The sequence below is a fragment of the Equus asinus genome, chromosome 16, assembly GCF_041296235.1.
Source record: "Equus asinus isolate D_3611 breed Donkey chromosome 16, EquAss-T2T_v2, whole genome shotgun sequence".
NCBI lineage: Eukaryota > Metazoa > Chordata > Mammalia > Perissodactyla > Equidae > Equus > Equus asinus.
Window position 1 is genome coordinate 20,448,938 of NC_091805.1, and position 26,425 is coordinate 20,475,362.

Sequence of the window (26,425 nt, forward strand, 5' to 3'; positions counted from 1 at the left end):
ACCACAGCATGGCTTGCCAAGCAGTGCCATGTCCGCACCTGGGATCCGAACCTGTGAATCCTGGGCCACTGAAGTGGAATGTGCAAACTTACGTCCTGTGCCAACAGGCTGGCCCCAGGAGATTTTTTCTTTTTTAAAAGATTGGCACCTGAGCTAACAACTGTTGCTTTTTTCTCCCCCCTACTTTTTTCTCCCTAAATCCCCCCAGTACATAGTTATATATTTTAGCTACGGGTCCTTCTAGCTGTGGCATGTCCCAGGAGATATTTTTGATTGTCACAACTGGGGGTTACTATTGGCATCTAATAGGTAGAGGCCAGGAATCCAACAATGCACAGGACAGCCCCCATAACAAAGACTGATCTGGTCCAAAATGTGAATACAGCACGTTGAGAAACCATGTGCTAAATGATCCAAGAATGCCTGAATGCTATATGGGCCCAACCAGCTTTGCTCCTCGTGAGGTACCCAAAGGAGATACACAAACAGGAGACAATAGTAAAGGAAAGCCAAGTGCCTACTTAATTAGCTGGTCTTGGCCCGGAATCCTTCATGCAGAGCTTTCTGATAAACTGAGCTGAAGAATGCGGCTTAGGCCAGAGGCTTAAGGGAACCTCCACCTACCCCGAAGCCCAAATCCACCTCAGACCCAGCCAGCCAGCTGCAAAGAGATGAGCATGCCAAGCACTTAGGGCAGAAGAGAAAAATACATCCAAGACCTCTCCAGTCCAGGCCTGGGCCTTGGCCTTCTTCCCACTGAAGCCACATAGACTGGAAACAACCAAGAGAGCCAATCTCACTGTACATGTACTCCCACTACAGGGACCCCATCCACCAGGCCAATTAATGTCTTAGAACATGTCCAGTTAGATCTGCATTTCCTTCTCTGGGAAGGAACAAACATAAGGGTGAAATAAGAGGCAGAGAGCTTGAGCAAATCCCTTTCCTTAATACTTAGAGGCTTTCTGTGAAACATAGGTGAAATGATATATTTAAGTGCTTAACACAATGGCTGCCACCAGAGAAGCAGTCAATAAGTGTTAGTAACTCATAATTATTTCCTTTGTTAGGTTTATCTTTTATAAGTTACCTAAAAGGCAAGACAAGGAAAGTAGAGAGACTGGGTTAGAGTACCTATACCTAGACTCTACAACCAGAAGCTGGAGGAGGAGTAAGCAACTAACGAATACCACGAAGAGTGTTTTGGGGAGGACATTACAACAGCTGTATGAAGCATATGGCTCCAAGGTATGTTACAATTAATCATTCATTTGAATCAAAAAATGCATAAAACAGAATCCAAACCTTTCAAAAGATTTTTCCTGCTCATCCACCTACCCCCCAATCCTAGCAACTAGCTAGCTCAGAACTAGCCCAAGACACCTACCTGAATCAATCTGACCAAGACCTTAAGGAATATATCATTAGACTCAATAGCAATGCCAAATTGTCGGCATATTTGGCACATGTCCAATGGTATCTCTGGGCAAAGTGTGAACTAATTGCACATTGTAGTCTTCTGGCTCCCAAACTCTGCCAATTCACTCAGTACTTGCTATCTTATCCCTCTAATGGAAATAAGGAGAAGAGCCCCCTCCTGTTACAATGCATCTAGATCTGTGATCAATACACCATGAGTTGTGGGTTGTTTATGCCATAGTGGTAATGAGTGGTGGTGACCCAAATAAAGGGTCCCACTCAGTCTTCCTTTTAATTAATCATTTTCAGAATGGTAGGTTGGGATTTAGGGCTCTAGATCAAGGCCCTAGAACTAACTTGCCTAAATTGAGATTAAACCTGCTATCTGGACTCATCAGGCAATGAGATAACCAGCCAAAGAGACATAGGCAAGTAGACTATTGGCTCAATGTGGGCAGTCCCTCAACGTTCCAGGCACCATCTGCTATTCGGTGACAAGACACTGCTTTCCAACCAGGAGTGACAAGTCAAATTGAACAGTAATTAACATCCAGTTACACTCATGCATTTCCTAACATCATATGCATTTCCTAACAATAACTTATGGAGAAGTAAATTTATAAAATGACTGAGCACTTAGAATGTGCTGGGCCTTTACATATGTCAACTAATTTAATCCCCACAACAATACTATGTCAGCCTCTAGCACTATTGCATATGTGTATCTGAGTATTTACTCAAAATGTACAGGTAGCTCTCACTGTGTGTGCTAATATTCACTTTATTCACCTGCCATTAAGACCAGCCTTCAGAGCCAAGTTACACAGTTAAAACTTGTTTGAGTACATGTGATGTGCCAAGCATGGTTCCAGGTACTTTTAAAAATGATGTAATCTCAGCAACAACCCTGTTTTGAATAAATAGATTATTATGTAAAATCAAAACTGCCAGCGGCTGCTTCTCCTTTCCAAGGTTGGAGATTGAGACCAGGAGAATAACCCACCAGTGAGAAAATCAGCACCTACATTGTCCCCTTCCCCATCTCAGAGCTTGCTGGAGGAGGGGAAAGGAAAGAGCCACACTGCAAAGCCTCTGTCCTTTACCTTAGTTGGGACAGACGGTTCTTAGTTTGGCAGAATATAATAATGATCTTTGGAGGCGCGAAAGTAGCCCCAGAGCCTAGGTGAGAGAAAGAGCTAAACTGCTCTGCAAAATAGAAAACGAGGAGATGGGAGCTAGGAATTAAAAAGTGTAAGAAACATGGAAGGAGACTAGGGGAGGTCAGCGTGGAGATGTAAAACCACTGAATGTTTCATACCTTCAGTAAAACCTCCTCACCCAATGCCTTGAGTGATGGTTTCTGTGGAAAAAACGATAGTAAAGGGGTTGATTTCCATCTCTGACTGGCATAAAGCCAAAAGAAGAAGAGCAACAGTAGTGGGTGATATCCAAGTGAGATTGGGTGTTCTTTGGAAGCTGGAACTAGGTGCCAGAAGTGACTGTGAGGACATAACTCCCCTATCTCCTGACCTGGAATTGAGCTTCTAACAGAGAGCAGAATGCAAGATCAGACCAATTGGTTTTAAATCCCAAATGTCAAGGTGACCTAAGTGATCTGGGTTACATTTGGAATTGTTTCCCTTCTTTGGCCTCTGCAAATAAGAACCTTCCATACACCTTCATAATAACACTTATGAAACTATATTGCAGCTGCTGGTACTTACCTGTATTCCCTGTTAGACTGGAGGCTGAGACTGTGCCCCTCTTGTTCAACATCCAGTAGTCAAAATAATACCCAACATATGTGTTAAACGAATAAAGCTTCCAAAGGCACATGCCTAGATCCACCTATTCTTGAATCCATGATCCTTCCCCCTTATCAGAGAGCCTGTCTTCACTAGAGCTACGTCCCATTTCACCTTAGCTGGCTATTACACTCCTGGTTAGAATGAATCAACTTCATCTATTATAAGCATAAAGTTCCTCCCCGAATCTTCCTAAAGCAACTCCACTTTGCATCCCAAAAGCACAGAAAGGCCTCATTACCACATTCAATGCAGGCTCACAGAATAACTGACTGTCAGAGTTCTCCAGCAGAGGATGTGAACGCCAACCATAGCTATGGTCAATCACGGAAAATGAGGGTAAAAAAACAGCTTCCTTTCCTAGATAGTCCTAAACAGAGTAGGCAAGAATGCTACACAGATTATGTTGTACATTAAAAAAAAAAATTTAGACTACATCAAATAATTCAGCAACTGTAAGAGACTCTGTTATTGATTTTTTTTTTTCCTGCGTGAAAAGCAAGGGATGTTTTCAAAGGAATGGGTTGTCCTCTCCTGCTTTTAATTATGTTGCTGAGATTTTTTAATCAACCCTATTGACTTCAATAAAAGTCACTACTTCACGACACAGATGAAACGGAACCACACAGAAGAAATACAAGCAAGTTTCCATTACATGACTAAGAGACATTATCAAAATAATAACTTCATTCTGAGTTATCTTTCTCAGAGAGTTGGCCAATTGTTTGGAGAATTTACTTGTTTTTTGCCTTAACAGATGAAATCCAATATCACACATTCAATTTTGCTACTTTTCCTAGCAGGCAAATATCAAGTTATAAAGGTGAAGTGACACTGAGAAATGGATTAAAGAAAAATCCTCCCCTATCATGGAGGAAGAGGGAACAGAGAATGAAGAATCCTGATTAAACACAAACCTGGGACCGAGTGGTGAAGCCAAAAGAAGGCAGAGGAAATCAAACCCTAATAGCCAGTTCTGCATCGTGCCTATAACATCAATGGAAAAAAATCCAGGTGTAATCCTTGGCTGGTTGTTCCTACTTCATTTCCTGAACAAATATTTAAGTACTCCTTTGTTATACACTGGTTGCCAAATCAGAAACAAGGGTCCAAAACAACCAAGAGAAATTGGAATATGGCCCTCACAAACATATCACAATGCGGAGGGGTCCTGTCACACAGGACAAAAGCGTGTATGATTGAGAAGGAACTTCTGTCCCGTCTTGCATGTTGCAGAATTCATATTGATGGAGAAGCTGCCTATTAGGGGAATGGATGACTTCTCACGTGTATTAATGAAAGCTCTGTATTGTAGGCTGGTTAGCTGGTAGAAATGTTGTGAAAGTTTGTAAGTGGAAGATTTATGCCATTATAACCCTAATATGTTCCTGCAGAATAACAACACTGCTCATCTAATATACAACGATGGAGTCCCTAACTCTGTGAATTATAGCAGAAAGTATGGACACACTAAAGGTATGACAAAGGCTCTTAATTTCTCTTTCCTACTGGAAGTCAACATTTCCCTAAACATCCCATTTGAATATTCTTATATTCCACACTAAAAATATAGCTTTTCTTCTTAATGGTTTATTCTGAGCTATCAAAATACATGATATTTCTATATCACAGGTTATAATTATGTAATTTGACTTGGCGATCTTCTTTTCACAAATCTCATTTTATTTCTTAACTTTTTTCTTTTTGCTTTTTGGTGGGTAAGATTGGCTCTGAGCTAACATCTGTTGCCAATCTTCCTCTTTTTCTTTTTCCTTTTTTTTCTCCCCAACGCCCCAGCACATAGTTGTATATCCTATTTGTAAGTCGTTATAGTTCTTCTATGTGGGATGCTGCCACAGCATGGATTGGTGAGTGGTGTATAGGTCTGTGCTCAGGACCTGAATCAGCGAACCCCAGGCTGCTTAAGTAGAGCATATGAACTTAACCACTGGGCCATGCGGCTGGCCCCACATATTTTTTAATATATGCCTTATAGCAGAAATCCATGTACTGACTACTGGGAATATCAGCCAGTCTATATATATGTGTATGTGCGTGTGTGTGTGTGTGTGTGTGTATACACATAAATTTTAGTCAGGTTTATTGAAGTATAATTTACAGAGAGTAAAATTTATTCATCTTACTGTATAGTTCCATGTATATAGACATTCTTGATAATTATTTTTTAATAGTTTTTTATATTATAGTAATTTTGTTATATATTTTGTTATATACTGTTATTATATATTATAGTAATGTTTATTATAGTAACTTTTGGTATTTTTCTATTTATAAATTATATATGTATGTACATGCATTACAGAAAAATTCATGTCAGTAAACAAAAAATCTGTAATCCTAATACCCATTAATCACACTTAATCCCTTCTATTTTTTCTATAATACATTGTTTTTAAACATTTTTATAAAACCACTTAATGACTATTTTTCAACTTAATATATCATGAATAACTTTCCATGGCAACAAGTATTCTTCAGAAGGTTCCAAACTCAAATGTCTTCAGGTACAGGCAAGTGATGTCAGCAAGTGAAGTGGGCTGAACCAGCAGGTAACTGGAGAACTGGAGGGTACACACTTGGTCTAGAGGGGCAGTTACTACTCAGCTTGTCTTATCGGGATGTAATTTTTCAGGAGATGTTGAAAATTATTATTTGTGAAAAATCTCCCAGTTTTTAAATGTTGGCAAGGAATTCAAAGTTTTAAAAATACTCTGCAAGCATAATAATATGTATCTGCTGGCTAGTGGGCTGCCAGTTTGCAACCTCTGATTAAGAATATAATTTGTAATGGCTGTCAAATGTCATAAGCATTGAAAACTTTTGATTTAGCCAAGTTGCCCTCCTGATGGTCCTATTTGCACGGATCCCAAGAATTTTTATAATCCACCACATTCTCCAACCTCTCCTCCAACAAACTCCCACTGCCACTATCACTCTACCCTGTTAGTTGCTACAAAGGCTTGAAGAAAAGACTGGAAAGGGAGTGGGACCTGGTGTTAAGTGGGGAAGTTCTCTTTGCCAAAAGGTGCCCTGACACCCTGTGACATTTGTACCACGAGGTCAGGATTTCAGGCAAATAGCACTCCCATCTGTGCAAAAGAGAGCTTCTGAAGGTCATCCAGCTCTGTTAGGCAACAGAACTTAGAATATTTTCCACCTCAGCACACATATTGATTCTATATCTATTGAGAGAGCAATAGTGTGCTTTTTTAAGGCGTGTTCTTTGATGAAGAAATAATTGGCAGGCATTTGGTTTCCATTTAACAAAAGGCAAATGAATGAGTTTTATGTTTGCATGGTCATATGCAAACTGGAAAGTCTAGTTAGCATACCAAATTATCCTGACATATTTATAAACACAGAAATAGTCATTGACGCCTTTTGGACAGAGTTCTTCTTGCCATGTCACAAGATGATGAAAATCTTTCTGTTTTCTGCCTTTCATGTTATTTTGCTCCAGAGATTTTTACTAAACACAATTAACTGAAATGCTTTAGCCTGGCTTCCCTTTTTTTCCTCTTTGCCTCTTTTTTTGGGTTTGTGGAATTGGGTGACTCTTCTGCAAAAAAATGAGCATCCGTTTCTTACAACAAATTACTGCAAGTACATTCCTTCGTTTGATATTTTCTCTTTCTACTCTGTTTTTTAGCTGGCTTTTGAAAATAGCTTAGCTGCTTAGGCAGTGAAGACATTATCTGAAGCTTACCAGGTGACTATAGTTTAACAAGGTCAAATTCCAATTTAGCAAATTTGCATTCTGCCAAAACAAATTTTCCTTGTGGTTTCAACACGAAATTTCTCTTAACTCTTCACAGGGTGGCTTCCCTGGATCCCCTTTTGCGGTGGCTTATTATCAGTAATGGGGCAACGTGATGTGTGCCTGAATTGATTTTGAAATCTTTGAAAAATGAGCATAAGCCTTGTGATTATTAGCCTACTATAACATTAGCCTAAAGTATAAATGGGCTTAAATGTTGCAGCTTTGAACTCTATTTTCAAAAGGAGCTTTGTTTTTCTAATTTATCTGTATTAATTGTATCTTTGTCAGGTTTATTACTGTGGAACAGAGTCCAGGGGTTCTGGCTGATTCATTCTATTCCCCGGTTTCCTCCAATTCCTGAAGAAGGCTATGATTATCCACCCACAGGAAGACGAAATGGACAAATTGGAATCTGTGTAACTTTCAAATACAACCAATATGAAGCAATAGGTAACACTAGAGTGTGTACAAAAAGAGATAGCAATTTTGAAGAAGGGAAATGGAGATGCATTAACAAATTTATCACTTCACTTGTTTCTCTATTCATAGACCCTCTGATACATACATTCTGTTATTGGCTTTGCCAGGTGAGCCTTGGGCAGGCTCACTTACTGGACTTTGGTTTCCTGGCCCTCCCATGAAGTCTTTGAACTTGATCAGGGGCAGTAGTTTCTAATGTCTACAGGGGCCAGGCAGGTAACGAAAATGGGTGAAATAGACAGATGGACGTTTCATGGGCAGTGGGGACAGTGACAAACTGGGATGTTGATTCTCCCTAGCTAACCTCAAAAGCTTCAGCTCCATCGTATTGTGGCTCTGCAGGAGCACAGACTTAATGCTTACAGATCTCCATCTTTTTTCAGAGGAACCAGAAACCTAGGTTGTGTGTGTGTATGTGTGAGATAGAGAGAGAGAGAGAGAGAGATCCTGATTTTTAAATATGGTCTCAATCTCACTTAAAAAAATTGTGCAGACCTTATGTTGCCTATAGGTCACCAACCTCACTCCTCTGAGACAGATGATCTTCCTTTAAGATCTCAAGCTCAATGGCCCAAAATACTTGGATTTGGAAAATCACATTAGGGGAGGAGGAGAACATGATACACTGTTTTACCAATCACTTTTTACTGAGGAAGCTGCTAAATAGTGGTGAAGAGTGACTTGCCTCTAGATATAGGAAACAGAAAATATTTTTCATCAAATTTTCATCTTACGGCAAGGATTTCTGAACCAAGTCAAGCCCCAGTCTAACTAGTGGAGTTCATATAATTATTAGACAGCCAAATTCAGCATAGAGATTAGGTGTGCATACTGAGGAGATGATCTCTTTTTTTTTTTTTTTTTTGAGGAAGATTAGCCCTGAGCTAACTGCTGCCAATCCTCCTCTTTTTGCCAAGGAAGACTGGCCCTGAGCTAACATCCATGCCCATCTTCCTCCACTTTATATGTGGGATGCCTACCACAGCATAGCTTTTGCCAAGCAGTGTCATGTCCATACCCGGGATCTGAACCTGCAAACCCTGGGCCGCTGAAGCAGAACATGCAAACTTAACCACTGCACCACCGGGCCGGCCCCGGAGCTGATCATTCTTGAAGCTGAATGGTTGCTGCATGGGAGTGCTCTACTTTTATATATGTGCATAGAGGAGAAAAGAACATGGTCTCCAAGGCCAGACTGCCTGGGTTTGAATATCAGCTTCATCAGTTACAAGTTTTATAATCTTGGGCATGGGACAAAAATTCTCTGTTAATTCATCTGTAAAATGAAGATAATGATGAACTTACCTAATAATAAGTTGCTGTGAGGATTAAATTAGTAAACACATGTAAAACTCATAGAACAATGCCTGGAAAGTAGGAAGTGCTCAATAGGTGTCAGCTATTTTAACCAAAAGTTATTTGAAGGTTATTAGCTTAATGAAGGGAATATTTTTGGTTTTGGTCTTTTTTTTTTTTCTGCTGAGGAAGATTAGCCCTGAGCTAACATCTGTGCCAATCCTCTCCACTTTATACATGGGTTGCTGCCACAGCATGGCAGTCGAGTGGTGTAGGTCCACACCTGGGATGTGAACCCGCAAACCTGGGCCACTGAAGCAGAGCGTGCCAAACTTAACCATTACATCAGGGGGCCAGCCCCTTGTTTGGTTTTTTAATTCACAACAAGGTCTATAATATCAACAAGGATTTCCATTTGGGTCTTAATTCTCAACTTTTCTTTATTGTTTTTTGATTCAGATTCTCAGCTGTTGGTCTGCAACCCAAACGTTTATAGCTGTTCCATCCCTACCATCTTTCACCAGGAGCTTGTTCACATGCCCCAGCTGTGCGCCAGGTCTAGTGCATCCGAGATCCCTGGCCAGCACTTTGCCACATTGCAGTCAGCCCAGGGACAAAACTTCGTCCATTTTGCAAAGTCTGATTCTTTTCTTGACGGTACGAAAGACCATAAGTAAACAATATGCTATATAACTCTGCTGTTGGACTCACTTTGGATTGCTTAGAGGAAATATTCTGATCATTCAGGGGAAGACAAGTTGAAAAAGAGGGAGGAAAAAGGAAGGAAAGGGAGAAGGGAAGTCGAGGATCAATTCAAACATTCACCTGCTCCACTTAAATAGCAGGGTTGCTGATCTGACCACAAAAGTTATCTTACAACCATCCAGCCAGAGGCCAGTAAAAACACGGTCTCTAGCCCCTGTTGGGTGCAGGACCACAGCTGACCCCTCTTCTTCCATTCTCCAAGCAGTTATTTTAAGCCTTCCTTACTCTCACAAACTTTACATTACCCTGCCTCCTCACTCTCAGCTTCACTATTTCCTTCACAGAGAGAACAGAGATCACCAGGGAGAAACCACTTCCATAGCACACAAAATAATCTTGTCTATTTCCATTCCTTCATACTGGTTTTCTCCCATCCCAATGGAAGTAGTGCACCTCCTGTACCCTGGAGCCTATCCCAGCCTCAGAATACTTCAATTCATCCACCTGATCTGTTCTCTCTCTTCTACTTCAACCCTCCCACTCTACAAACTCTGTCCCCTTAGCACTCAAACATGCCTAAAAACCCTCTCTCAATCCTAAATCCCCTATCTCTCTGTTTTTCCTTTTCTTCCATATTTCTTTTTAAAACTCTTCAGGGCCTTCACTTGCTCAATGCTCCTTCACTATATCCTTGCTTCTCTGTCTGTAGACACTCCAATCTCTCCCTAGGCACCAATGACTGTCTTAGTTGACCTTGCTGTTTCCTTCCTTGCTTGCTTCCTTCCTTCCTCTATACATTAAATAAAATGTACTGAATGCCTCAGAGTTGCCAAGCCCTGTGTTAGGCACTAGAGATCCAAAAATTAACAGGACAGAAATAGCCTCTGCAGAATTTGGCACTGTTGAAACCCTTTCCTTCCTGAAACACTCCCCTTCACTGATTTTTGGCAGTATACAGTCTCTTGGTCTTCCTGCCACATCTTGTAAGTCTATTCTGCCTGGTCCGCCTCCTCTGTCTACTCCTTAGGTGAATGGGTTGCCATGTGGGCCTACACTCTTCCTTATCTCATTCTATATACTCAGACTGGGCAATTCCAGCAAGCACTCAGGTGATTTCCAAGTCTGATCTCTATCTCACACCTCTGTGCGGACAGATGAGTGGGATATTTCTACTTGGAGGTGGCACAGTCACGCCAAATTCAACATTCCAAACTCATCATTATCTCCCACAAATCTACTCTTTTTCGACATAATCACCTGGGCAATCTAGATCCCTCCTTTTTCCTACCCCTCTATCAAATCATCTAAATCAATCAGTTCCAGGTCCTTAATAACTTTTATATTTATCCTATCCTCTCCAAACTCTGCCACCACCATAGTCCATGCCTGTGTTTATTATCACACTTATCCTGACAACCTGATGTTTTCCCTATCTCCAATCTAACGCACCCTTCCCAATTCATCCTGCATATTGCCTGGCAGCTGATATTTATGATTATAATCAGTTTCTATTAATCACCCACTAACATTCCTTTAAAAATTCCCCATTGATTTCAGGAAAATCCAAACATTCTAGCACGACTTGCAAAGATCCCAAGAAGCTAGGCCCTAGTTACTTCTCTAACCTTATTCTTTCCAAAGGTCTTTTCAGGACAAAAATATATATTGCTCCCTTGTTTGTGTGGAACAGAAGACATTTTCAGACACCAATATCATCATAGTAATGATGATAATAACTTTTATTTGCATATCACTTTAGCATTTCCAAAATGTTCTCCCATCCACTATCTCAATTATGTTGTTATTATTGTGCTTGTGACATCCACATATCAGGAGTGAATGATGATTTCCATTCCTGAGGATATTTTCAGGGACTTATCTAAGTATAAATACCAACCTCACTATCTTTCTCCTTATAAACTCTAGACATCTTTGCAGCCTGGATGGCTCAATGGTTGAAGACTCACTTGCTAACAGAAACCTGGCAGCGGAAGAGACAAGAGCTTCCTTCAAACTGCTCCCTTCCTTACCATGTCTACAATGTCAAAGCAATTAAAATTTCTAGACAATCTTATTTCAGTTCTCATCTGGATCACGCCAAATGGTGCATTTCCCAAAAGGGCACCAAAAATCACTGGACATGTATTGGAGACTTAAATCGGAGCCCATATCAAGCCTTCAGAAGTGGAGGATTCATTTGTACCCAGAATCAGCTTATTTACCAAGCATTTCAAGGATTAGTTTTGTATTATGAGAAGTGTAACTGAACTTGGTGAAAGAACATGTACTATTGTTTTGAACACTGACAATGTCTTCTTCCATTAGATCCATTCTTTATATATTAAAAGGCTGTGAATGTACTTATAGTCCACATATCAAATAAAATGCTTTTCTCTCATGTTTACCATTTTATCTTCCAACTAGTGGCAATTTATCTAATTTGCATTTATATGCCATAAACATTAACTATTATATAACTAAAATGAGAATGGAAGGAATGAAAGAAAAAACATTTGTTCTAGATTAGTCAACTCTCAATTGTTCACGGATTGACTGGCCATCTCACAGATTAAATTTCGTCTCCTTCACACCTCCCCACCATTTTGGTGGTAAAAAAAAAAATCTCTCTCTCTATACTTCATACTATCTAGTCATATTCCTCTTTAAGCTCTTTCTCACTGTTTAGCCTTGTCATTCTTGTAGCTGCTATTTACTAACTGTCTGATCTTGGGACATTCACTTGAACTCTCTGAGCCTTGGTTTTCTTATCTATGAAATGGATATAATATCTCAGTATGTTTGAGCACCTAGCACAGAGCCTGACATGGAGTTGACATTTAAAAATACTGGTGAAATTTGAATCTGAATCCCCTCATCCAGTGAGAAAAGACAAAAGAAAGTTGATAAATGAGTAATATGTTTTTAAAAATTTTTTGTCAGATTAGCAAACCCACAGCCAACATCATACTCGATGGGGAAAAAACTGAACACCATCCCTCTGAGAACAGGAATAAGACAAGGATGCCCACTATCACCACTCTTATTCAACATAGTACTGGAGGTTTTGGCCAGAGCTGTTAGGCAAGAGAAAGGAATAAAAGGAATCCAAATAGGGAGTGAAGAAGTGAAACTCTTGCTGTTTGCAGATGACATGATCTTATGTAAAGAAAACCCTAAATAATCCATCAGAAAACTATTAGAAATAATTAACAACTACAGTAAAGTTGCAGGGTACAAAATTAACTTACAAAAATCAGTTGCATTTCTAGACTCTAATAATGAACTTACAGAAAGAGAACTCAAGAATACAATCCCATTTACAATCGCAATAAAAAGAATAAAGTATCTAGGAACAAATTTAACCAAGGAGGTGGAGGACTTATACAATGAAAACTATAAGACATTATTGAAAGAAATATATAATGACATAAAGAGATGGAAAGAGATTCCATGCACACGGATTGGAAGAATAAACATAGTTAAAATGTCCATACTGCCCGAAGCAATCTACAGATTCAATGCAATCCCAATCAGAATCCCAATGACATTCTTCATGGAAATAGAACAAAGAATCCTAAAATTCACATATGGCAACCAAAGACCCCGAATTGCTAAAGCAATACTGAGAAAAAAGAACAAAGCTGGGGCATCACAATTCCTGACTTCAAAATGTACTACAAAGCCATAGTAATCAAAACAGCACGGTACTGGTACAAAAACAGGCACACAGATCAATGGAACACAACTGAAAGCCCAGAAATAAAACTGCACATATACAGAAAGCTAATCTTCGACAAAGGAGCCAAGAACATACAATGAGCAAAAGATACTCTCTTAAATAAATGGTGTTGGGAAAACTGGACAGCCACTTGCAAAAGAATGAATGTAGACCATTATCTCACGCCATATACAAAAATAAACTCAAAATGGATCAAAGACTTGAAGTTAAGTCCTAAAACCATAAAACTCCTGGAAGATAATATAGGTAGTGCACTCTTTGACATCGAACTTAAAAGGATCTCTTGGTATACCATGCCTTCTCAGACAAGGGAAACAAAAGAAAAAATAAACAAATGGGACTTCATCAGACTAGAGAGCTTCTGCAAGGCAAAAGAAACTAGGATCAAAATAAAAAGACAACCCACCAATTGGCAGACAATATTTGCAAATCATACATCTGATAAGGGGTTAATCTCTATAATATATAAGGAACTCACACAACTGAACAAGAGAAAAACAAACAGCCCGATCAAAAAATGGGCAGAGGATGTGAACATTTTTCCAAAGAAGATATACAGATGGCCAATAAACACATGAAAAGATGTTCAACATCACTAATCATCAGGGAAATGCAAATCAAAACTACACTAAGATACCACCTTATGCCTGTCAAAATGGCTATAATCACTAAGACTGAAAATAACATGTTGGAGAGGGTGTGGAGAAAGGGAACCCTCATACACGGCTGGTGGGAATGCAAACTGGTGCAGCCACTATGGTAAACAGTATGGAGATTCCTCAAAAAACTAAAAACAGAACTACCATATGACCCAGCTATCCCACTACTGGGTATCTACCCAAACAACTTGAAATCAACAAGCCAAAGTAACAGATGCACCCCTATGTTCATTGCAGCACTATTCACAATAGCCAAGACATGGAAACAATCCAAGTGCCCATAGACCAATGCTTGGATAAAGAAGATGTGTTATATATATATATATATATAATGAAATACTAATTGGCCATAAAAAAAGAGAAAATCATCCCATTTGCAATAACCTGGATGGACCTGGAGGGAATTGTGCTAAGTGAAATAAGCCAGACAGAGAAAGACCACATGAAACACCACATGATTTCACTCATATGTGGAAGATAAGCAAACACATGGACAAAGAAAACAGTTCAGTGGTTACCAGGGGAAGGGGGTAGAGGGTGGGCACAGGGGGTGAAGGGGAGCACTTTGAGGTGACAGACAAGAAATAATGTACAACTGAAATTTCACAATGATATAAACTATTATGAACTCAATAAAAAAAATTTGTCAGATTAGGATAAAGAAATAAAATAGTTTAAGTGCAGCCCATTAACTTAGGGGAAATAAAGAAGTGTAACATAAACAAACCAGAATCAAACCTAGTAATCTGAATTCCAGTATGTTTCATTTTCTGGAGTACTTATCACCAAACATAACTATTATATAAATGAATAATAAATTTGTATTAAGTACTAATTTCTTAATAAAGTTTGAGATATAGTTCTCAATTTCAAAAAGCTTATAATCTAGCAAAAGTAATTATAATAATAACTAGAACTAGTACTTAGTATTTACTATGTAGTAAACATTCAACCCACATTTTCTCATTTAATCTTCATAACAATGCTATATAGTAGGAACTATTATCCTCATTTTGCTGACAAGGAAACTGAGGCCTACAGAGTTTCAGTAACTTGTGCAGTATCATAGAGGTCTATCTGACTTCTAAGACTATGCTCTTAACTTCTGTTCCAAGAAACGATAAAAGAAAATGATGCAATATAGGATAATAGATATCTTGATATCTCAATACCAACCAAAACTCATGGGACCTAATGGTACTGGTTCAATGACTAGCAGAGAAAAAGCTAAGTTTATCTTCCTGTCAGAAGTAAGCATGAGTTATGGGTATGGCGAATACTAACTAGCTAACTTGCATGCTTGAAAATAGGAAGAAGCTTGAAAAATATGTTTTAGCCTCTCCAAGAGCATCTGAACATAAATAATTCCAATAAAATAGAATTAAAAGAGAGAAACTTAAAAGTATAAAATCCTGACTTTAAAGGTGAAGAGGTTCAAAACTTGATCCAATAGTCTAGAGAAGAATGAATGAAAATGAAAAAGAGAAAGCAAACGTGAAGAAATTCTATTGGCCTAAAAATACACAGTACATATGAGCCTCCTCCCCTAAAAGATAAATCCATACCTTCTAGAAAAGTGCTTTCACACCAAGCTCAATAGAGCAGTCTGAAGAGAAGAGAATTAAGATAAAAAATCCATAGAATAAAGAGTAGGAATGTGACAGAGAGATGCTGGCCCACTGGAGAGGTACCTTAAGGATGTGGTTCCTCCTGAAGCAGAGATGGAATATGGTTAGACACCCCTTGAGGAAGAAAAAGATGCTGGCAAGGAGTTGAATAGCCCTGGTAATTCAAGGATACCTAATACTGACCCTGGGAGGAAAGAATACATGTTGGTGTTGGTAGTTCCGTGTGGTGGAGCTTAGAGGCAGCCACAATAAACCAAAGAGCAGTAGTATTGCTGCCTTTCTTAAGCATAGGCCCAGGAATGCTACCCAGTGATTTGGAGAATTATGGAGAAAATAAATTAAAAACAGAAATAAACCTATGGTACTAATTAGAGCGGAGGATGGCAGTTCCAACATGGAAATTCCAAATCATTTATGCTATGCCCTCACACCCTTCTTAGAAAAGCTATTTTCCACAATCTGTTGGTATCTGATCCTTTCCTCTCCAGTTCCAAATAACCGGACCAAGAATAGGCTTGTGACACCAAAGAAAATAAGCCATAGGCAAAGCCAAGGCAATCAGATTTGGGGGAGAGTTTAAAACAGGAGTACCAAGACTGAGTTTTGGGATAGGGTACTTGATCTGGAGGGTCATGTCCATTGGAGATAATATCACCATTTTCTGCCTTGTGTACAGTGAAGCATAGAATGCTGGGCTGCAGAAGCTGGAGAACAGTGCAAACGTACCATGAGATCAAAGGAGCATATATAGAGTGATATCAATTGCTAACTGTTCAGATGTTAGTTGAGTTCCTTGTGGTGCCAAGCTATTCTCTCTGGTCACATAAATGACATACCCTATATTCTTTCATTAAATGCCCATTTTTAGGTTAAGTTAGTTTGAGCAGGTTTCTTGCAAGCAAACAATTCTTGTCTAAATCATGTAGAAACAAGAACGACAGTGTGAGTGTGGTGCCAAATAATTTGAATTCAAATAATAATTGAGAAATGGGTCATAAACAATTCTCACAGTCTCACACTCTCAGGTGTTTTAGATACCAACACAGAAGATGAGTTAAAAAGAAAGTAAACTTGAGTTTGTAGCATAGCATGGTAAATATACTTCACAGGAGCAATAGGAAGGACTTGGTGGGATGGAATAAGAAAGAGTAATGATAGAGCTTCAAATATTCAGATATTTACTAAGGGTCTCATTCAGCTAAAATAATTCTTGATTAACTTTTGGCTTAACACACTAACAATTTCATCTCCCAAAGAGTAGACGAAATGACTAGAACCTAAGACTTGCAAACAAGGAGGAGTTGTTGGTGAAATGGAAGTAATGGTGCCCAAGGAGGAAGATGTCCCTAGATGATCATTAGGGAAAGAAAAGTTGAATGTAGCCCAAGTTCAGAAAGTCTGAGATTGAGGTACAAAAGAAAATATGATTCCATGGCAGAAGACTCTTAAAGGGACTGCAGCTCAAGAGGTTTAGAAGTTATCAGAAATGAAATTCTGACTATGCGCTTTCTCTCTGAGGAACAAAGGGAAAAAGGTGTAGAGAAAGCAAGGTAACTACACCTGCTTTCCCATGAGCTCATATATAACTTAGGTGCACACAAAGTGTGGGAGAAAAAGGACAATGAACAAAGAAGAATAAAAGAATGGCACCAACATGTATACAGAACTGTATGAAACCACAATGGCTACTTGTTACAAAAATGAAGGTTAATGAAAAATGTTTTATATTTATTTTTGGATCAGGATTACACTGGAACTAATAGTAGTTGTGAATGCCAAAAAAAAAGCTTTTCTTTTTTATTTCTGTCTTTTCAGTAAAGATGAATGGTATTCAAACTAATAAGGTAGAAAAAAATGGTCAGAGAGACCTAAATCCAAGACCACTGCAAAACAATTTTAAAAGGGCACACAGCTCTCTACAATGAGCCCATGTTTCCAGGCCCGATCAACAACAGTGAAAACTACTGGAAGACCAGAGACGTTTGAGGAAACACGGAAAACAACAAATATCATTTTAACTTTCAAAACTAGATGGACGATGTGGTCCCAAATGTAACTGCCAGCATAATTAGCCAGTAGAACTTTAAAAGGCTAGATGGTAAACACCTAGAAAATGATCAACTAGACAATCTGCAGGTGTCAGCATGAACCAGGTTCTCTATGAGTCGGGCATTTCTGACCACCTCATTTCCTTTTTTTTTTGACAAAAGTTACAAGATTGGTGGATCATAAAATTGCAGTAGGTATGGTATTCTTGGGCAGCAATAAAACAAAGGTCTCTTTTGATATCCCTATGGTCAATATGATAACGTTGGATGAATCAGAGTACAGTCCAATGAATTTATGCATTATTTAAAGGGCAGTAATAGTGGATCTGTGTCAATTTGAAGGGAGGTCCTTGGCATCATAACAAAGAGCTCAAGCATTTTTTCCAATTTAATCCATCAAACATATTCTATACTAGACACTATGATGAGAAAAGGAACAACAATGAACAAGACAGACGGTTTCTGCCCTTATAGATCTTATACTTGAGTCTGTCCTTAGTTCTGTTCCATAAACATTTTTAGATGACTTTCGTGAGTATTCAGAAAATACTTTTATTACATTTGTATATGACAAGCAGGTAAGAGGAATAGCAGATCCAGCAGATGATGAAATTGCTTCCCAAGGGATCTTGAAAGGCTGGTATAATGGGTTAAATCAAATAATACTAAATATAATAAGGATAAATGTAAGACTCTGCCCTTGTATCCAAAAAGAAAAAAACCCAACAAAAACCCCCAATGACCATTACAGAGGTATAGTTGAGGGGAAATACAGTTGAGCAACTGACGATATAGAAGTAGGTCCAGGGGTTTTGGCAGAAAACTAAATATGACTAAACAATGTGATTGGCTGAAAAAAGAAAGAAAGAAGCAGCAGCTAATACAACTTTGAGATGTATGAATAGAACATATATTAGAAAGAGTAGGGAAACAGACATACTCCAACCTGTATTAGTGGCCTACGTACCACCTTTATGAAGAATACCGAAAGGAGGATGTGTAGAAGAAACTGGCCAGAATAGTGATGGCTCCTAAGACAGTAGAAGGAACAGCAGAAAGAAATGAAAATGTCTATCCCTGAAAGGGCTCACTGGGGACAGAATAGATATCTTCAATATATAAAAGACTATTCTGTGGAGGAGAGTCAACACTTGTTCTACACGACATCTAGAGGCAGAGCCAGGATAAAGGAATGGAAAAAGAGTGATCCATATTCGGCTCAAACTAAACACAAACTGTGTTTTCAAACCTCTTGCCATGGTTTATGAGCTCCACAGGATTTACCCCCGGCTCCCTCTCCAGCAGCTCTCCTACATGTCTTCCGCCCACTCACTACACTTCCTCACTGCCAATCTTCTATTCCTCAAACTCACCAAACCCAACCCTGCCTCAAAGTCATGCACTTGCTGTTCCTTCTGGCTGAAAAACTTCTCTCCCAGATATGCACATGACTGGCCTCTTCTCATCAACAGCCCCTCAGCATTAAAGTATTTTCTTATGAGGGGCCTTTCCTGGTCACACTATCTAAATTAGTATCTCCAGTCACTCTCTAATAAAACACCCTATTTTCTTTCCTTTTTGCATTTACCACTACATGATGTTTTCTTCATGACAGAACACAGATCTTTGTGTTCTGTTCGCTGTCAAATTCCCAGTCCCTAGTGCAATGCTGGGAACATTACGTGCTCAGTAAATGTCAGCTGAATGAATGAATGAATGAATGTAAAGATGGCAAGATCTGCCTAGATATGTGTTTGAGTGAAGAGCAAAAGCTCACTGGGAGGGCTGTGCTAGAGGGAATTCACACATATATTGAGAGGTTGAACTGGATGATCTTAAAGTCCTTTCCAATGCCCAAATTCGATAATTAAGCACTAAATTGTAGGATGAATTATAATTACACTATTGGCTCATAAAGGGAGTTAATGAAGATTGGAACAGTCAAGAAGTCTTCAAGGAAGAGATGGAAACGAAAGGCTCGTCAAGGATGGGTGGAATTTAGACAATTGGAATGGGAAGAAGGATGCTCTAGGAGAAAGGAATAGCATGAGCAAAGTCTCAGAGGCAGACCTGAGATATGAGGAGGAGACAACGATAAGGAGTGAGGCTTGAATAAAGGAGAGGATGTGCTTGGGGAATGTAAGAAAAACGAGACTGGACAGGTAGAGCAGGGCCACAATGCAAGGTGGGGCCTTAAAGCCAAACTAAGAATTAAACTCAATGGGCAAACCCTGAGGATCCTTGAGGAGATAGATGAACACCATGATAAAGCCAATGATTTGAGGAAAGTTAGTCTCAGGTAGGGTCTGAGCCTGATTTGGACTAAATCATGTCCATCAGCTCTAAAACAATTTACTCTTTCCTATTCTATTCCATTTTAGGAGGCTCTGACAATAATCTTGATGTCAGATAAGATGTTCTGCCCTGAGATTCTAACAAATGAAACAGGAAAAGATCAATGTGAGAGACATTTTTTTTAAAAAAGGCTGTCAAGATTTCATGCTTAAATTAATAATAAGTATAGTTATTTCCATAATGGGAACCTGACATATAGTAGGTGCTCAATAAGTATTTGCTTACATACCATCAAAAGATTCTATTGAACATTGGCAAGCTATCCACAAGCCTTTGTGTAAAAACGGCAGTGGATTTATACATACTATTTCACTCAGATTCCTTTGTCACCAGTGTCCTGTGGATGGCTGGTTGAGTATGATCAAGTGGTAAAGATGTACTCTATGTAAACAGACAGTCTCTATGACCTATATGACTGTGACTTTATTAGAATTATGCTCCAGCCAGAGCAGTTGTTATAACCTTATGAGACCAGACCAGGCCTATATGAGGCACCACCACAAAGGGATTAAAATGATTTCTTATCTATCTCATCAACACTTATACATTCAAATGAATGTACTCCTTTTCAATTAATCACTTTAAAAGCCCATTCCTTAGTTTCATTCTTCCCACTTTTTCTGACACTTCCCTTTACAAAAGACTTTCAGAAGCCACATACCAGCCAAACAACTAAAATGTCTCATCGCTTTCTAGGCAGTGGCCCATGCCATGGAACTCTCTGTCAACTCCCCTTTAAAGCATCAATACAACTCCCTGCATCAGGCAGGGATGGTCAGAGGTCAAGATCCTGGCTGTCCCTTGGGGCCACCCGAGTGGTGCAGCGGCTAAGTGCACACGTTCCTCTTTGGCAGCCCGGGGTTCGCCGGTTTGGATCCTGGGTGCGGACATGGCACTGCTTGGCAAGCCATGCTGTGGTAGGCATCCCACATATAAAGTAGAGGAAGATGGCCACAGATGTTAGCTTAGGGCCAGTCTTCCTCAGCAAAAAAGAGGAGGATTGGCAGCAGTTAGCTCAGTGCTAATCTTCCTCAAAAAAAAAAAAGATCCTGGCTGTCCCCAACCCCATTTCACTCCCTCTTCCTTGTTAACTGGCTTCTCTTTTCCACTTGACTCATTTATTTCTAATATTGCTTGTTTTTTTGTTGCTATTGTTTTTTCCTCATTTTTTTTTTTGCAAAGCTCCTTGAAGGAAATGTTTAATATATTAGTATTATTTGAATGAATTCAGTACACCACCCTATGAGAGCCCAGTTGAATTTGGAAAGGAGCATGGTGAAATATAACAGCTCTGGAATCACACAGCCTGGGTTTGAAACCTGGCTCTGTCGACCTTGAGCAATTACCAGCTGTGTCACCTTGAACAAATTATTTAACCTCTCTAAGCCACTTTCTAAACTGAAAAACAAGAATGTTAATAATAGGAATAAAATAATCTATGTAAAACACTTAGTGCCTAGCACATAAAAATGTTCCCCTAGCACATAAAAATGTTCCCCTATCTTCCATTTTAAATTATCAGAACAACAATAAATATTAACTATATTAATTAATCTTATTAATTCAGAGATTGAAGGAAAAGCAAATGCTCTGTCTGCACCACAGTCTAACAAATACCCAAGGCCATGAAGAAAGCAGTGCAACAGATTGGTATGAAAAGAGTAAAGGAACCGAGAATGCTATTTATTTGAATTGTTCCCTTTCTCCATGGTGATAGTGACTTCTCAATAACAAATAGACAAATACATAAAAGCCAGTCATTTTTTACTTTATCTCACACTTGAGGAATCAAGAGGAAATGAATGGAAGAAATATTCTCAGAGAAGAGGAAGGTACAGGCATAAGCCTTGCAACCATCCATGAGGATCCTTTGTAAACACTTTGAGTACAGCATTAACAAGCAGACTAAATGGTGCTGCTGCCATTATTTGCAGAGCAAACAGGCATGAGGCCCTTCAAGAGAGCAGAGTTTTAGAGGTTTAAATTTCAGTTCGGCCATTTTCCATGCAGCCTTGGGTAATTTACCTAACCCCCCGAAAGCCTTGATTTCTTCATCGGTGAAATGGAGAAAATGAAGAAAAAGAAGATACGTGAAGTTTCCTACACACAGTAAGCAGGCAGTGTATATTGTATCCCTACTCCCTGAGGGCAATGCTAGCTAAATAAAATTGTCCGTTCTCATTAGGGCTGCACCAACTGAAGTGTACATGCTGCTTTGGTACAAAGAAGGATTTTGTATCTGGATATTTGGCAGGCATGTGTCCAATAAATATATCATAATTTGTTTTGGCTTTAATGGAGGTACCTTGTGTACCTGATACCTAGTCTAGGATCACCTTCGTAACCTTTGTAGGTAGGGAAGCCACCAGCTTCCTAGGTCTGCAGCATTCTAACCTAATCCCAAGATCCTGTCTATTTCATTCAGCATTGTTTTTCTTCATTTCCTGTAGTCTCAGAAGGTTTCCAGTGGTTTGGCAGGAAAGCTATCCACAGAAGGCAATCTTTTTGATATATTTGGACTATGTTAAGCTTCCACTATGTTTAATTATCACTCTATGGCTGGGAGGTATTTCAAACACAATTGAAGGAAGAGGAGTAATTTAAATAATTGTCCTAAACAGTAAATTGATATCAATGTCATATATCTACAACCTTCCGAAAAGGGGACTGTCTCCCTTTTTTCCAATTTAGGTGAGAAGATTGTTATAACTCCTGTAGGCCACTGATTCATGATGGGGGTGGGGAGCTGCTGACTTTGGGGGTAGGGCTGGTCTTAGTGACTTTGGGTCAGCCAAATGACTGGAGTGTGAGTGGGTGGGTGGCAGGGATGCGGGCCTTTAAAGTTGGGGGCAGAGCAGGAAAATAGAAATCCCACCTGTTGTTGTATGTGTTATGGGGGAGAGATATATAAATCAATTTTGAAATAACTTTATCTCATAGATTAATGTTTTGCATTTCTTTCCTGTTTTTTAACATAGTTTTAAAACTATTTTTAAATTTTAAAATAGATGTTTATTAAAAAAAGAAATATACAGATTTTTATATTACAATATACAGATAAGCAAAAGGAAATTCAAAGTACTTCTGCCAAAAAGCAGATCACTGGTTGCCTGGAGCTGGAGGTCGGAGAGGCAGAATTGACTAAAAGGAGCAGGAAGAAACTTTGGGGGAGACCCAAATATTTTGTTTTGATTGTGGTGACAATTACAAATATGTATAAATTGTAAAAATTCATCAAACTGCATACTTAAGATGGGTGTATTTTATTGTATGCAAATTATGCCTCTATAAGCCAATTAATACTTTTCAAAGTATTTCTGGTATCACCCATACAAAACTACTGTTAAAACTCTTATGTGCATTTTTTAATGATTTTCTATATGTCTATATATACACATATTTGTTTGTTTACACAAAAATGGTATAATTTTTGATCAAATGTAACTGGTTTTTACCAATTTCTATTTTTTACTCTCTTACCTGAAAGTAGATTTTACCACCATAACCAACTGCTCTCACAAAGCTTGTTACATAACACCCAAGGGAAAACATTGCTTTGAGGAGAGAGAAACAGGAAACCATTCTGACTTTTACAGCCTCCAGGATCTCATTATTGACGATTTAACAATCGCTGCACACTTAATAGGCAGGGTCTTGCTACATAAACATTGGACAGAAACTTGCCATCAGTAATTTAACAGCAACTGACTGCTCAGAAACCTATTGGCAGCTCCCGCTAGTACCCCTGACTATATTATATCTGCCTCTGAAAATGTGATTCCACCGTAAGTTTGTGCCTGATATACAACTATACAACCCTCTGCACCTAGAATTTCACTAGACATTTAAAGGCGAGGACAGCAGAAAATTCTAACCACTTCTTCCAGAGACAAAGCTGTCATTTTCCAGAGGTAATCATAAGAGAGGCAAAACTTTACCTCTACCCTCTTAGAGTCTCCAGCTGGGTCTGAAAATCAAACTAGCATAAGACAGATTAACAAGAGAAAATGATACGAGTGTCATTTAATATAGGTTTTATGTGACGTGGAGCCTTCACAAGGAAATGAAGACCCAAAGAAGTGGTAAAATCTAAATGTTTTTATACTAGGTTGAACAAAGAGAGGCAATTGTGGAAAAGTAACTAAAATATATGGGGGGAGAAAAGAGTTATTTTAACAAGGTCTGTTTGTACAGAATTCTCTGGGCCTCAGCTCCCTGAGAATGTTTCTTTCCTCCTGACACAGGCAGAATATCTTTCACATGGGACTTTTATCTCCTGCTTTTAGGAAGAAAAGGGGCAGTCAGAGCACCCTTCCTGCACCTGCTGTTTTTGAAGTGCCTTTAGCTCAAAATAATCCTTCAGACAAAGTGGCATATTTGGGGATGACATATTCTGGTTTCCTTCATAATTCTGAACTGCTAAGACCCAGCTTCCTCTTATCCATCTGAGACCTCAGGATAAGGAAGGAGCCAGAGGATGTCAAGTCAAGACCATCCCTGCAGTTAATATGGACGTGGGCATAAAGGCCTCATTGCAGGGGAAGCAGCAGCAGTTACCAGTGGCTTCTGCCTCTGCTCTTGTGGGTACCTGTGCGCATGTGTGTGCAATTCAGCCAAAGAGAGAGGTGTACCTTCTACTGGGGGGAGTTAGACAAAGATGCTAGCTATGGGGTAATCTCTTCCTGGAGCAGCTAGTTCTCAGAGAGCAGGAAATGAAGCCATAAAAATCCAGCCAATTTTATGAAGGACAAAATAACTTGACCCGATTGACAGAAAAACAAAAACAAAAATAAAACACTGGTCAGATTTCAAGACTCATTTACAGCAGTGCCTGGTAGCTCAGGACCCTATGCAGATGAGGGGTTAATCAGAGCCTCCTGATGACTCAGGTCTACACACCTCCAGAAGGAAGAATGCCTCGTGACCAAGGAGAGGCTGGGCTAAACTGCAGAGCTTGCCAGCTGTGTCTCTATGTTCAAGAAGTCAGACTTGCAGCTCCTTCAACTCCCTCCTGGAGCCCAGGTGGGGACCTGGAGGCAGGAAGGCCTGAGTTCCTTTAGGCGAGGGCTCTGCATAAAAGCACCTGAGTGGCTGAACAAGCTGTCCCCATGTCCGTGTCTGCACTTTGGGGATGGCTGGAGCCATGCTCAGGCCCTCACCCAGCAGGTGGTACAAAGTGAAAGCAACACACGAGCAGCAGGGAGACAAGACACACTGACAACAGCAGAGGAGTGACAAATGACGGAGTGGGAAGACAGAAGAACTCTAAATGCACAGCTGTCTGAAGCCATTTAGCATTGGGCTAACAGCCTTGGGGACCTCAAATGCTCCTGAGGGCATGGTGATGTTATAGCATTGGACAATGATTAATATTTAAAGTGAGTCATCAAGAAAAGGTCAAATTATGTTCAGAACATTTTGTTTATGAAGGCAAAGTAAAGCATTTTGGAAAAATCACTTTCCAAAATAAAATTTTAAAATTGGCATTTAAGTTTGGGTTATATTATGTTGGCTAATAATAGTACTTCCACTTAAAACATTAGGTATATTTTATATTACTATATTAAAAATCTCATCCAGTGAGAATTATCTATATAATCTTACTGATATATAAATATATATACCTATTTTTAAGCCAAATCCCATATCTTCCTACCTCTTCTAGGACCTGATGTTATTATTTATCTCCTCCTACATCTTCGGCCACTTGTTTTCTACTAGATCTTTCTCTGCAGCATATAAACATATTCAAGTCTCTCCCACCTTGAAAATAAACATAAACCTACCTGGGTCCTACAGCATCCCACCCTCCCCCAGCACTGACCAATACCTTTCCTTTCCTTCACAATTAAACTTTCAGGAAAAGCTGTGAATCCTGTGGCCAGCTCTCCAAGGAATCTTCTCTTGCTTATTTGTAAAGCTTTCTTTCTTTAAGTTTTAATCTTATCCTTTGCACATTTGCAGTTGCACATTTGACTGTGACCCCTTCTTAAGCCATGCTTGCCTCCAGGTCTCTGATACTGCTCTGCTTTTCTTTCTTCCTATCTCTGTCTTACAAAGGTCTCCTTTCAAGTTTCCCTTCCCCTCTCTGAACCCTCAGTGTCAATATTTCTCAAGGTTCTGTCTCCAGATCTTTTCTCACTTGAAACATTTTCCCTGGGCCATCTTACCCACTATTGCCTTGATGATACCCACATCTATATTTCTGACAAAGTTCTCACTTGTGTGTGTCTATGTGCGTGTGAGTGTGTAAAATAGTGTAGGGAAGATCTCTACCTGGAAGGCACTTAAAATGTCCCACAGTCAAGCCTTGTTCCTGCTCATCAAACCTGCTCCTCCTTGGTTGTTACCTATCTGGGAACCATACATCCAATAACCCAACTTTGGAGACACCATGGATTCTTTCTTTTCCTTCATTTACCGTTCCAAAGGATGGCCACCTTCTCTTGATTCTGCTTTCTTAATCTCTCTCAAATCTATTCCCTCCAGCCTGCCTCCAGTGTGCTGCTT

The 26,425-nt window shown here is 39.4% G+C and overlaps 2 protein-coding genes across 7 annotated transcripts in view; one reads left to right on the top strand and one right to left on the bottom strand.

Annotated features, from left to right (window-relative positions):
- Positions 1 to 26,422, top strand: part of DNASE2B (deoxyribonuclease 2 beta) — a 111,012-nt gene extending 84,590 nt beyond the window's left edge. The window contains exons 4-8 of one of the 4 annotated variants that reach the window (XM_014830037.3): positions 1,071 to 1,248; positions 4,619 to 4,700; positions 7,294 to 7,455; positions 9,241 to 9,438; positions 11,413 to 14,758. In XM_014830037.3, the coding sequence (XP_014685523.2) occupies positions 1,071 to 1,248; positions 4,619 to 4,700; positions 7,294 to 7,455; positions 9,241 to 9,438; positions 11,413 to 11,753 (961 nt within the window). In that variant the 3' untranslated portion in view covers positions 11,754 to 14,758. The other 3 variants (XM_070486709.1, XM_070486708.1, XM_070486707.1) reach the window with 3 other exon arrangements.
- The window catches only part of LOC106824012 (uricase), a 93,733-nt gene that overhangs the window by 33,936 nt on the left and 33,372 nt on the right, over positions 1 to 26,425 (bottom strand). The gene's annotated exons all lie outside the window — the stretch shown is intronic.